The sequence below is a fragment of the Lithobates pipiens genome, unplaced genomic scaffold (genome assembly GCF_037356315.1).
Source record: "Lithobates pipiens isolate NorthernLeopardFrog02 unplaced genomic scaffold, aLitPip1_a1.2 Scaffold_8, whole genome shotgun sequence".
Lineage (NCBI taxonomy): Eukaryota > Metazoa > Chordata > Amphibia > Anura > Ranidae > Lithobates > Lithobates pipiens.
Window position 1 is genome coordinate 661,926,761 of NW_027507903.1, and position 14,060 is coordinate 661,940,820.

The following is a 14,060-nucleotide window of genomic DNA, read 5'->3' on the forward strand; positions in this document are numbered from 1 at the left end:
CACTGGGCTGGTTCCGAGGGAATCAGTGGCATTCAATACACCCAGCTAGACTGTGTTTCTAACCTTGCCAGCGGTGACAGCAACACCTGCGGTCAAGGAGAACCCAGTGCAACCTAGTTGGACTGGTACTGAAACGGCTGAAAGCCGTTCGGCTGTTGTGCCGGAGGAGCGGGAGGGGACGCCCCCCCCTCCCACCACCTCTCGCCGCTGTTACCGGTGCTCCCGCTCGATCGGGAGCACCGATTCAAAATCCGACGCCTCCGGCTGTTGGGGAGGAACTGGAACGAAGCCGCAATCGGCTTCGTTCCAGTATCCTAATCGTAAACACGGAAGCGACGTATACGTTTACTCGGCTGCCAATGGCGCCGGTTTTAAAATAATATACGGTATTCAGAATTGCCGTTTTCGGCGATCTGAATACATTGAAGTGTAAAGGCGGGGTGGGGGGTCTTTTAGACCCCCGATCCCTCTATAAAGAGTACCTGTCACCACCTATTACTGTCACAAGGGATGTTTACATTCCTTGTGACAGCAATAAAAGTGATCAAATTATTTTTTTTTTTTTAAAACAATTTAGTCATTTTAATATAAATAAAAAAAATAAAAAAATAAAAATAAAATTTTAAAGTGCCCCGCCATCCCCGCAAGCTCGCGAAGCAAAGAAAATGCATACGGAAGTCGCGCCCGCATATGTAAACGGTGTTCAAATCACACATGTGAGGTATCGCCGTGATCGTCAGAGTGAGAGCAATAATTCTAGCACTAGACCTCCACTGTAACGCAAACCTGATAACCGTACAAAAAAAAAATTTAAAGCGTCGCCTATTGAGATTTTTAGGTACCATACTTTGTCGTCAATCCACGAGTGCATGCAATTATAAAGTGTGACATGTTTGGTATCTATTTACTCGGCGTAACATTATCTTTCACATTATGCAAAAAAATTGGGCTAATTTTACTGTTTCGTTTTTTTTTTAAGTCATGAAAGTGTCCCTTTTCCAAAAAAGTTGCGTTTAAAACACCGCTGCGCAAATATCGTGTGACATAAAATATTGCAACAATCGCCGTTTTATTCTCTAGAGTCTCTGCTTAAAAAATATATATAATGTTTGGGGGTTCCAAGTAATTTTCTAGCAAAAAATATGGATTTTAACTTGTAAACACCAAATGCCAAAAATAGGCTTAGTCATGAAAGAGTTAATAAAGCTGTGGCCTTGCCCTTTCCAACCTAATGGCTGTAAGTGTCGTATTTAATGGGGTAAAGGGCAAGGGTGGTGGGGGTTTTGATCCCATGGTGTTACGTTGAGTGGGATCTAAGCCAATTGCGCCTCAGCAGTCAAGTGCCTACTGACTGTCTTATAGCCTACTGCACCTGCTGCCCTGCGCCACAATCCAGCCGGCATCGCTGTGCGCACAGACCTCTCATCTGCAACCGCCATCACCAGAACCAGGCACTCGTGCGACTCCAGGCTCTGTACCTCCTGTTACCTTATCAGGGGTACTGAGCCAGATGTGTAAAAGTTTGCCTTCCTCCCCACTTCAGGCTCCATCACCAGGTACATGACACAGGCCACAGGCCTACATGGTGTTGGTCAGCGGTGACCCGTTCCCCTACCTGAACTACCAGGCCCCACCCATAGCTGGTATTAAAAGGGCACTGACTCCACCCACTACATCACCAGAGGAGTGGCAACAAATAAACACACGGGTCAGGATCTGCAAACTACATATTTATACACAAAGAAGAATAAATATAATTACCTTCTTAAGATTTATCAGTGTATCTTTTTGTTAATTTTGGATTCTAGCATTCATAAATAAATTCTGACTTTTTTGTTTTGGACCCAAAGCTTTGATATCTATCAGTATTCAGTTTTGTCTGTTTTCTTCCCTAGACATGAAGGGTAAAGTCTTCGTCTTCCCCAAAGAATCCAACACTTCTCATGTCATTCTAAGACCTACAATTACAGAGCCATTGGAGAAAGTCAGCGTCTGTCTACGTTCCTACAGCGAGCTTTCCCGTCCCTATTCTTTGTTCTCTATGGCTACTCCAAGATACGCAGATGCCTTTTATATCTACTTTGAGCCTCCGTACAACTATCAGGTATTAATAAATGATATATCAGGTGCTTTTACACCAATCTGGAAACCTTTTTACTGGAGGCACATCTGTGTGACCTGGGACAACAGCAATGAAGCTGGCCTCTATCTTTGGCTCAATGGAAAGCTCTCCTCTGAAAGGCCCTACATGAGAAATTATTATTATATTGGTTATTATATTGATGCTGAAAGCAGCATTGTTCTGGGACAGGACCAAGACTCTTTTAGTGGAGAGTTTCATGCTAAGCATTCATTGGTTGGTGAGATAAGTGACGTCCACATGTGGGATTACGTCCTGACTCAGGAAGACATCCAGAAGGTCCTCTCCGGTGATCTCCATGGAAATGTCATTAATTGGAAGTCCTTACGTTGTGACATTAAAGGGGAAGTTCTCGTCAAGCCCGAACCTCATCGTAAGTCTGTCATCTTACTATATATACCTTGTTAATTAATAAGATCCTTCAACTTTCAGTACAGAATTACAATGAAGAAGACTTGATGTGCCATGCACACCAGCAATGAGAGGTGACACTGACAATTATAAGTGAAAGATGGTCATAATACTGTAGGATTGTGACTTCGAAGACTGAGGTCCACCTTGAGTCCATTATCTCTTGTCTCAAACAGAATTATTATTTGCAGGTCATCATTTTTCTAATTTCTGAGTAATTTTAACCACTTCAGCCCCGGACCAATTGTCAGCCTAAGGACCAGAGGTCTTTTTACAATTTCGCACTGCACTGTTTAACTGGTAATTGCGCGGTCATGCAATGTTGAACCCAAACGAAATTTGCGTCCTTTTCTTCCCACAAATAGAGCTTTCTTTTGATGGTATTTGATTGCCTCTGCAAAATTTTTATTTTTTACGCTATAAAAGGAAAAAGACTGAAAATTAAAAAAAAATAGAAGATATTTTCTACATTTTGTTATAAGAAAAATCGAATGAACTAAATTTTAGTCATACATTTAGGCCAAAATGTATTCAGCCACATGTCTTTAGTAAAAAAAAAATTTCAATAATCGTATATTTATTGGTTTGCGCAAAAGTTATAGCGTCTACAAACTAGAGTACATTTTCTGGAATTTACACAGCTTTTAATTTATGACTGCCTATCTCATTTCTTGAGGTGCTAAAATGGCAAGGCAGTACAAACCCCCATCCCCCAAATGACCACATTTTGGAAAGTAGACACCCCAAGGAAATTGCTGAGGGGCATGTTGAGCCCATTGAATATATTTTTTTTTTTGTTCCAAGTGATTGAATAATGACACAAAAAATAAATAAATAAAGTTTACAAAAAGTTGTCACTAAATGATATATTGCTGACACATGCCATAGTTATATGTGGAATTGCACCCCAAAATATATTCTGCTGCTTCTCCCGAGTACGGGGATACCACATATGTGGGACTTTTTGGGAGCTTAGCCGCGTACGGCAGCCCGAAAACCAATCACTGCCTTCCGGATTTAAATATAAAATGCTACCAAAAAAACTGTTAGCGATCGCAGGGATCAGGCCTGACTCTGCGATCGCTGCAGTTATGTGTTTAGTGTTTTGTAAGTGACAGTGATCGATCGATACTGCACTTGGGTGGGCTGGGCGGAGGAGCAAAACGCAGGTGCCAGCAGGTATCTGGGCTGATCCCGCTAACAATGCGTTTTTTTGGAACCCTAAACTGCTGGGGACGCTAGTATAGATCTGATCAGATCAGATATTGATCTGTTCAGATTCTATACCACTACGGGAGGTTTATGCTTTGCGTGTGGGTGTTAGCGGTACTGGCACTAACCTAGCGCTGCCTGGGGCGACGCAGACCCTGACCCTAAAACCTAATTGATATCACCCGCCGGGTGATCAGGGGGTTAAACCTTTATTGGGTAATAAATGGTGGGTGGCCTGATGCTATAAAAAGCAAACTAACTAACCAGAGTCACCCGTAACACTTACACGGTGATCACTGGTGAAAGGGTTAACTAAGGGCAATCAGGGGTTTAAAATCTTTATTAGGTAGTATATGGGGGTCCCTGGTGCTATATAAAAACCTGACGGGGAACCTAAATAACTAACTGGCTAACCAGCGTCACCAGTGGCACTTATACTGTGATCGCTGGTGAAAGGGTTAACTAGGGCAATCAGGGGGTTAAAACCATTATTGGGTAGTATATGGGGGTACCTAGCGCTAAAAAAACATGGGGTGAACCTAAAAAAATAACTATCTACCTAGCGACACTAGTGACACTAATGCAGCGATCAGAAAAAACGATCGCTTAGTGACACTGGCAAAAGGGGATGAAAGGGTTAACTCTAGGGGCAATCAGGGGGTTAAAACCATTATTGGGTAGTATATGGGGGTACCTATCGGGGGGGGTGTGATCGGGGGGGATTTGTGTGCCTATGTGTACCTACATGTCAGTGTAGTGTTGATGCACTTACTATTGTGTTCTCCTCGCAGTCCGGTCAAAAAGACCACCCCGGGGAGAATGACATCACTTCCTCCCTGCCTGTGTTTACACTACACAGGCGGGGGAAGCTTCTCATTCGCCAGGAGCGATCGGGAGGGGATGGCCAGAAACCAACGGCCATCCCCTCATCCCGAATCGCTCCTGACGCAAAACGGACCGCCACAGCCAGCGGGAGGGGGTCCGAACGGACCCCCCACCCGCTGGAAGGCAAGCACGTACATGTACGTGCTTGTGCCTGTCGGTGCCATTGTGCTGACGTACATTGCCATGCGGCGGTCCTTAAGTGGTTAAAGGTTCCTTTAGTGGTTCTAAAGGCTGAAGGTATTTTACCTTCATGCATTCATTTTTACCTTCAGCCAAAGGCTCCTGCTGCTGTGTCTCGGCCAATGAAGAGGCAGCGACCCGCGAGAACTTCTACTCTCGTGCACATTGCTTTATCGGGATCGGGCTCAGCTGAGTATAATGGGGGGACTTCCCCATTATTATTCAGTGTATGCCCTCCTGATCCCCCCCGTGTATCAGTGTATGCCCTCCTGATCCCCCCCTGTGTATCAGTGTATGCCCTCCTGATCCCCCCAGTGTATCAGTGTATGCCCTCCTGATGCCCCTCCAGTGTATCAGTGTATGCCCTCCTGATCCCTCCCAGTGTATCAGTGTATGCCCTCCTGATCCCTCCCAGTGTGTCAGTGTATGCCCTCCTGATCCCCCCGTGTATCAGTGTATGCCCTCCTGATCCCCCCATGTATCAGTGTATGCCCTCCTGATCCCCCCGTGTATCAGTGTATGCCCTCCTGATCCCCCGTGTATCAGTGTATGCCCTCCTGATCCCCCGTGTATCAGTGTATGCCCTCCTGATCCCCCCGTGTATCAGTGTATGCCCTCCTGATCCCCCTGTGTATCAGTGTATGCCCTCCTGATCCCCCCCAGTGTATCAGTGTATGCCCTCCTGATCCCCCCGTGTATCAGTGTATGCCCTCCTGACCCCCCCAGTGTATCAGTGTATGCCCTCCTGATCCCCCCCAGTGTATGCCCTCCTGATCCCCCCCCCAGTGTATGCCCTCCTGATCCCCCCCAGTGCATGCCCTCCTGATCCCCCCCCAGTGTATGCCCTCCTGATCCCCCCCAGTGTATGCCCTCCTGATCCCCCCAGTGTATGCCCTCCTGATCCCCGCCCAGTGTATGCCCTCCCAATCCCCCCCTAGTGTATGCCCTCCCAATCCTCCCCCTAGTGTATGCCCTCGCGACCCCCCCTCCCCAGCATGTGCCCTACTGTTCCCTGCACACTGCCCTACATACTACTGACCTCTGTACACTAACTTACATACTACTTACCTCTGTACACTGTATTACATGGTATTATACATTACAATTCAGTTCCATAAGCAACACCTTATTTTCTGGCAGTGCCCCTCCCGAGACTAGACTCTGGATCTGCCCCTGTATAGAATATACGTAAACTGGTTGCTTACACCTACTCAAGGTTATAAAAAGGTACCTCATCCCTAGTAACAAGTGAACAAAACGTGTGGAAGTGGACTTTTTATAGGTACCAAATAATAACCATAAAAAATGTATTTAACCGCTTCAGCTCCGGACCAATAAACACCTTAAGGACCAGAGGTCTTTTTCCAATTTCGCACTGCGCTGCTTTAACTGGTAATTGCGCGGTCATGCAATATTGCACCCAAACGAAATTTGCGTCCTTTTCTTCCCACAAATAGAGCTTTATTTTGATGGTATTTGATTGCCTCTGCGATTTTTTTTTTTTGCGATATAAATGGAAAAAGAGCGAAAATTTTGAAAAAAAAAGATATTTTCTTCTTTTTGTTATAAGAAAAATCGAATAAACTAAATTTTAGTCATACATTGAGGGCAAAATTTATTCAGCCACATGTCTTTAGTAAAAAAAAATGGCAATAAGCGTATATTTTTTGGTTTGCGCAAAAGTTATAGCGTCTACAAACTAGAGTACATTTTCTGGAATTTACACAGCTTTTAATTTATGACTGCCTATCTAATTTCTTGAGGTGCTAAAATGGCAGGGCAGTACAACCCCCCCCCCCCCAAATGACCCCATTTTGGAAAGTAGACACCCCAAGGAAATTGCTGATGGGTATGTTGAGCCCATTGAATATTTTTTTTTTTTGTCCTAAGGGATTGAATAATGACAAAAAAAAAAAAATGATATATTGCTCACACATGCCATGGTTATATGTGGAATTGCACCCCAAAATATTTTCCGCTACTTCTCCCGAGTATGGGGATACCACATGTGTGGGACTTTTTGGGAGTCTAGTCGCGCACGGCACCCCGAAAACCAATCACCACCTTCAGGATTTCTAAGGGTGCAAATTTTTGATTTCACTCCTCACTACCTATCACAGTTTCGAAGGCCATAAAATGCCAAAATAGCACAAAACCCCCCAAAATGACCCCATTTTGGAAAGAAGACACCCCAAGCTATTTACTGAGAGGCATGTTGAGTCCATGGAATATTTTATATTTTGCCACAAGTTGCGGGAATATTACAAACTTTTTTTTTTTTGCACAAAGTTGTCACTAAATGATATATTGCTCACACATGCTATGGGCATATGTGAAATGACACCCCAAAATAAATTCTGCTGCTTCTCCTGAGTACGGGGATACCACATGTGTGGGACTTTTTGGGAGCCTAGCCGCGTACGGGACCCCGAAATCCAAGCACCGCCTTCAGGATTTCTAAGGGCATACATTTTTTATTTTACTCCTCACTACCTATCACTACCTATCACAGTTTTGAAGGCCATAAAATGCCAAGATGGCACAAAACCCCCCCCAAATGACCCCATTTTGGAAAGTAGACACCCCAAGCTATTTGCTGAGGGCCATGTTGAGACCATTGAATATTTTTTTTTTTTTGTCCCAAGGGATTGAATAATGACAAAAAATAAAAATAAATTTTTTTTTTTTACAAAAAGTTGTCACTAAATGATATATTGCTCACACATGCCATGATTATATGTGGAATTGCACCCCAAAATATATTCTGTTACTTCTCCCGAGTATGGGGATACCACATGTGTGGGACTTTTTGGGAGTCTAGTCGCGCACGGCACCCCGAAAACCAATCACCACCTTCAGGATTTCTAAGGGTGCAAATTTTTGATTTAACTCCTCACTACCTATCACAGTTTCGAAGGTCATAAAATGCCAAAATAGCACAAAACCCCCCAAAATGACCCCATTTTGGAAAGTAGACACCCCAAGCTATTTACTGAGAGGCATGTTGAGTCCATGGAATATTTTATATTTTGCCAAAAGTTGCGGGAATATTACAAACTTTTTTTTTTTGCACAAAGTTGTCACTAAATGATATATTGCTCACACATGCTATGGGCAAAAGTCAAATTACATCCCAAAATAAATTCTGCTGCTTCTCCCGAGTACGGGGATACCACATGTGGGGGACTTTTTTCGAAGCCTAGCCATGTACGGGACCCCGAAAACCAAGCACTGCCTTCCGAATTTAAATATAAAATGCTACCAAAAAAACTGTTAGCGATCGCAGGGATCAGGCCTGACTCTGCGATCGCTGCAGTTATGTGTTTAGTGTTTTGTAAGTGACAGTGATCGATCGATACTGCACTTGGGTGGGCTGGGCAGAGGGGCAAAACGCAGGTGCTAGCAGGTATCTGGGCTGATCCCGCTAACAATGCGTTTTTTTGGAACCCTGAACTGCTGGGGACGCTCGTATAGATCTGATCAGATATTGATCTGTTCAGATTCTATACCACTACAGGAGGTGTATGCTTTGCGCGTGGGTGTTAGCGGTACTGGCACTAACCTAGCGCTGCCTGGGGCGACGCAGACCCTGACCCTAAAACCTAATTGATATCACCCGCCGGTGATCAGGGGGTTAAACCTTTATTGGGTAATAAATGGTGGGTGCCCTGATGCTATAAAAAGCAAACTAACCAGAGTCACCCGTAACACTTATACGGTGATATCAGTGGTGAAAGGGTTAACTAGGGGCAATCAGGGGGTTCATATTTTTATTAGGTAGTATATGGGGGTCCCTGGCGCTATATAAAAACCTGACGGGGAACCTAAATAACTAACTGGCTAACCAGCGTCACCAGTGACACTTATACTGTGATCGCTGGTGAAAGGGTTAACTAGCGGCAATCAGGGGGTTAAAACCATTATTGGGTAGTATATCGGGGTACCTAGCGCTATAAAAACCTGGCGGTGAACCTAAAAAAATAACTAGCTACCTAGCGACAGTAGCGACACTGATGCAGCGATCAGAAAAATGATCGCTTAGTGACACTGGCAAAAGGGGGTGAAAGGGTTAACTAGGGGCAATCAGGATGTTAAAACCATTATTGGGTAGTATATCGGGGTACCTAGCGCTATAAAAACCTGGCGGTGAACCTAAAAAAATAACTAGCTACCTAGCGACAGTAGCGACACTAATGCAGTGATCAGAAAAATGATCGCTTAGTGACACTGGCAAAAGTGGGTTAAAGGGTTAACTAGGGGCAATCAGGATGTTAAAACCATTATTGGGTAGTATATCGGGGTACCTAGCGCTATAAAAACCTGGCGGTGAACCTAAAAAAATAACTAGCTACCTAGCGACAGTAGCGACACTGATGCAGCGATCAGAAAAATGATCGCTTAGTGACAGTGGCAAAAGGGGGTGAAAGGGTTAACTAGGGGCAATCAGGATGTTAAAACCATTATTGGGTAGTATATCGGGGTACCTAGTGCTATAAAAACCTGGCGGTGAACCTAAAAAAATAACTAGCTACCTAGCGACAGTAGCGACACGGATGTAGCGATCAGAAAAATGATCGCTTAGTGACAGTGGCAAAAGGGGGTGAAAGGGTTAACTAGGGGCAATCAGGATGTTAAAACCATTATTGGGTAGTATATCGGGGTCTGAAAAGTAAATTGAGCTTTGGCGCTAAAACCTAAATGGTGTATTAAAAATGCTAATACTCTGCAAATTACATGAAATGAAGCCCAATGTGGGAATTTCACAAATACACTATATACGTGATATTAAAAATATATGTGAATGAAAATGTGTATCCGTTATCTTACAAAACAACCATGCACAAGTGTGGTAAAAAATACAACTAATCTATCACAACTAAAAATATAAGTGCTTTGGTAAAAAGTGCTTATGCTCACATATATGAGCCAATACTTATACTCTAAAAAGTGACAATCAAAAAGGCATTGTGAAAATACCAAGTGAAAACATCAAAAAGATCATGTAATGTCCAATCCAAAATATATTATAATGTCCAACTAAAAATATTTGTTCAAAGTCGCATCATCTAGTTGCTGAAAAAACGCATAAGACTTTTATCAGATAGGAAGGTGAAGCAAGGTGACTGGTGTAAAAAAGGTTAAATTCCTCTCCGGTGCGCCACTCTGTGTTAGAGAAAAAATGTATATATGCGCTCACCAGACATTAAACCCTCAATGGGTTAACCAAGCAGTCACAGTATGAGCCACTGTGCAGCTCTCTCAGGGCTCTGCCACCGCTGTGCTGTGGGGATATTTTGCACTCTTCCTTCCGTGAATGGTCCGTTTAGCGTTTGTACATGAAGGGAAACAGAAGTACAACCATGGTGCAATATTGTTGTGTAAACGTACTATGTTTATTAAAATCAGTTTACTCACAAATTCCAAAAAGACAGATCGCTGTGAAATATGTTGCGCCGGCGTTACTGCTTGAATAGCAGTGTAAGGTGCACGTCCTAGGCCACGCCCTACGCGTTTCGTCAGAGCGACGTCATCTGGAGCGGCCATATTGGTGCACCTTCACGTTTATGTAGGGTGCAGTGCTCTTCTGCGCTTGCGCGATGTATTAGCGCCATTTTGATTGTGGGAATGCCCTATCCGAGCCGCTGTGTGTCTATACTGTATGCTCTCTTGTGACAGTACAAACGTGGGAAGACTCTTTACTTATTGTCAACCCAGGGTGTGCCGTCTTCTATTGTGTAACGGTCACAATAAAACCTTTGCCTTTATGTTTGTAATTGCGGACTCCGGGCATGGTAAAATATAATTATAAAGCACCGCAACCTACATAACTATTCCAGTATATTTATAAAAGGAATATCAACAATTATGCATGAATACAATTGGTATCTTCCAATATACTTATAAAAAAAGGTTAACAACTGTACATAAAAACAATTAGTAAAATTAATACAGTATATGTAAAAAATATATATAAAACATACAGAAAAGAAAGGAGAAAAAATTAAAATGTATAAGGACCAAATATATAAAATTTAATATAAAATTCAATATATTTAATAGTAATACCCTAACCAGCTGCATATTGCATGTGTTACCTGCAGGGCTCCCTGAATACAGGATTTTTATATGTTTATTTTCAATATAAATAGTAATAATAGTTAAAAACAAAAATACAAAAAACTATATGTCCACTATCATAGTGAATGGACATATTCCCCGGAAAAGGGGACAAGAGGAAAGAAAGAAACTAAAAGTGAAAAAATGTATATGTGTGCTACTATGCTCACACAAATTAGAAAAAAAAAAAAATTTTTTTACCAATAAGGTGAAATGAATGTAATGTGGGGAGATATTGATATCTGCTCATTTTAAAAAGCCTTATTTTAAAACATTTGTTAATAGGGCAAACTAGATAGAAAAAGTGCAATGAAAGGAAACTGGTAGTGAAGTTAAATGGGGAACTCAGTATATAGATATATACCTCATTTCAAGGCCTTGTATATGGCCTCACATGTTGCTAAACGTATCCTCCAGTAGGGGGCAGACTTTTTTCTGTGATGTCAAACAATTATTGGAAGGAAAACCTTCTAGGTTGTGGGTCGAATGTTATACTGTGATTTATTGGTTTTTTGGTCTATGTTAGTCCTGCCTTGAACCGGTAATGTATAGTTATGAGTTTAGACTGGGGGAGTTTTAAAAGTTCGTTAAGAAGCAATTCAAATCCAGCTCTACATTCATTCCCTGGGGTTGGAGGGTGTCTAAATTGTATATCCATTTGGTTTCATTTCTGGATATTTTGATGGTTTTGTCCTCACCTCTCCAGTGGGCCCTTACTTTGTCAATACCATAAAATGTCATCTGTCCTGGGTCACGATTATGGTAATCCCTAAAATGTCTGGAGACACTGTGATTGGGGTACCCTTTTTTGATATTCCTAATGTGTTCACCAATTCTAGTTTGGAGTTCTCTCGTAGTACGTCCCACATACTGTCTAGAACAGGGGCACTCTATAATGTAGGTGACATAAGTGCTTTTGCATGTAATGAGCTCATTTATTCTATATTCTTTTTTGTTTGAAGCTGACTGAAAAGTGGTTCTTTTCTTTTCAGTTTTTTTACTATTTTTACACGGGAGGCATTTACCGCACCTGAAAAAACCTTTCAGATTACCCCCTACTTTAATTTGTTTCGGGGGATCAATGGTGTTTTTAACAAGTTTGTTCCTCAATGTAGGTGCCCTTCTGTAAATAAATCGCGGTTTTTTTGGGAGGATATCTTTGAGTGTGTGATCTGCTTTCAAGATAGGCCAATGTTTCTTGATGATGGATTCCACCTCTTTATGTTGCCTATTGTATCCCGTGAGGAAAGCAACTGATAAGTTGTTAATTCTATCTCGTTTTTTATCTTCCAATAATTTGTTCCGTTCCATTTGTTTTATTTCGTTTTTGAGTTTGCGCAGGCCCCTTTCATCATATCCCTTATTTTTGAACCTTTCTATTATTATTTCCGCTTGTTGTTCATAGTCAGTGCTTCTGCTGCAGTTTCTGTAAAGTCGCATCAGTTGACCTTTTGGTATGTTCCCCAACCATTTAGCATGATGACAGCTATTTGTGGGAATGTAGCCGTTACGGTCGGTGGGTTTTTGAAGAAAGTGCGTGTGCCCAGTTTGTTTCCTTCCTTGTATATTTGTAGATCTAAGTAATCCACACTGTTGTTGTTGTAATTACCAGTAAATTTTATGTTGTAAATATTATTGTTGATCTCGTTGAAAAATTCTTGTAGTTGTTCTGCTGTGCCACCCCATATTATCACGATATCATCTATATACCGTCGGTACATTTTGAGGTTCTCCCTATGTACACCATATATTTGCTCTTCCTCCCATCTATTGAGAAATAAATTCGCTACACTGGGGGCATATTTAGCCCCCATGGCTACGCCTTTGATCTGATTATAGTATGTTCCCTTATACCAAAAATAATTGTGGTGCATTGCCATTTTAAGACCTTCCGTTAGGTATTGTATTTGCTCTTGTTTTAGGTCAGACATCTGTTGCAATGCCCACTCGACGCTACTGAGCCCATCCTCCTGTCTTATATTGGTGTATAACGATTCCACATCAATCGTGACCAATAGGTCTTTCTCTTGAATTGTCAGATTTTTCAGTTCTCCAATCAGTTGTTTGCTGTCACGTAAATAAGACTTTCCTTTAATTACCAACGGTTGCAGGAAGCCATCAATATAGGCCCCTAATCTGGAGAACAAGGAATCGATCCCACTCACAATTGGTCGCCCAGGTGGGTTGTTTTGATTCTTGTGTATTTTAGGGACGTGGTATATAATTGGAGTTTTAGGTGCCTTCTGTATCAGATATCTGGATTCCTTTTTGTTTAAAATGCCGAGGGTTTTCCCTTTTTCTACAAATTTTTTAAGTTTCCTTTCGTATTCAACTTTGGGATTTTTCTTCAGTTTCTTATAGGTGTTAGGGATGTTAAGTAAATTCTCCATTTCCCTCTCATAGTCCTGTTTGTTTAAAATTACCAGGCCCCCCCCTTTGTCCGCTGGTCTGATTACTATGCCTTTCTGTTTTTCTATCCGCTTAATGGTTTCCCATATGTTTTTTCCTTTAGTTCTTTTTACTTCCAAGTTCTTCAAATCGTTCTCCACCATCTTTTTGAAAACTTTTATATTCTCATCCTGCGTTACCTTAGGGTTGAATGTGGAGTTGTTCCTTAATTGGGAATGTTTGTATGGACCGTTGTCTTTGTCCCTAGTATTTGGCTTTGTTGGACCAAAAAACTTGGTGATATTAAGTTTCCTCACAAATTTTTGGAGATCTATGTAAGTTTCAAATTTATCCAGACCTTTATCAGGTGCAAATTTCAACCCCATATTTAAAACTCTAAGTTCCTCTTCTGTGAACACGACTTGGCTGAGATTGTAAATGCCATCTCCTATTGTTCTCTTCTTCTTTTTCTGGAGGCCTCCTCTCTTCCCCCTTGTGCGTTTTCTGTTTGCCAGTCTGATGGCCTGTGTGGTTCCGCCCTTCTCTGTTGCCAAGGGCGTTCGTGTTCTCCATGGTTTCTCCTTGGGTTGTCTTGTCTGGTCCATCTCGGGTTCCAACCTCCATTTCTGTAATGGCTTCTTTGCTGGTTTCTTCCCGGATACCGAAAGGGTCCTCCTTCTCTCCATGGGTTGTGATAAGTGTCCGGTATTCTGGGTGGTCTGCGCTC

General features: G+C 42.3%; 1 protein-coding gene across 1 annotated transcript in view; it reads left to right on the plus strand.

The window, feature by feature from the left end:
• The first annotated feature begins 1,874 nt into the window (after positions 1–1,874).
• Positions 1,875–14,060, plus strand: part of LOC143961836 (serum amyloid P-component-like) — a 29,249-nt gene continuing 17,063 nt past the window's right edge. Inside the window, exon 1 of the mRNA XM_077471169.1 lies at positions 1,875–2,513. Within this exon, the coding sequence (XP_077327295.1) occupies positions 1,898–2,513 (616 nt within the window). The 5' untranslated portion in view covers positions 1,875–1,897. The remainder of the gene's footprint in view (positions 2,514–14,060) is intronic.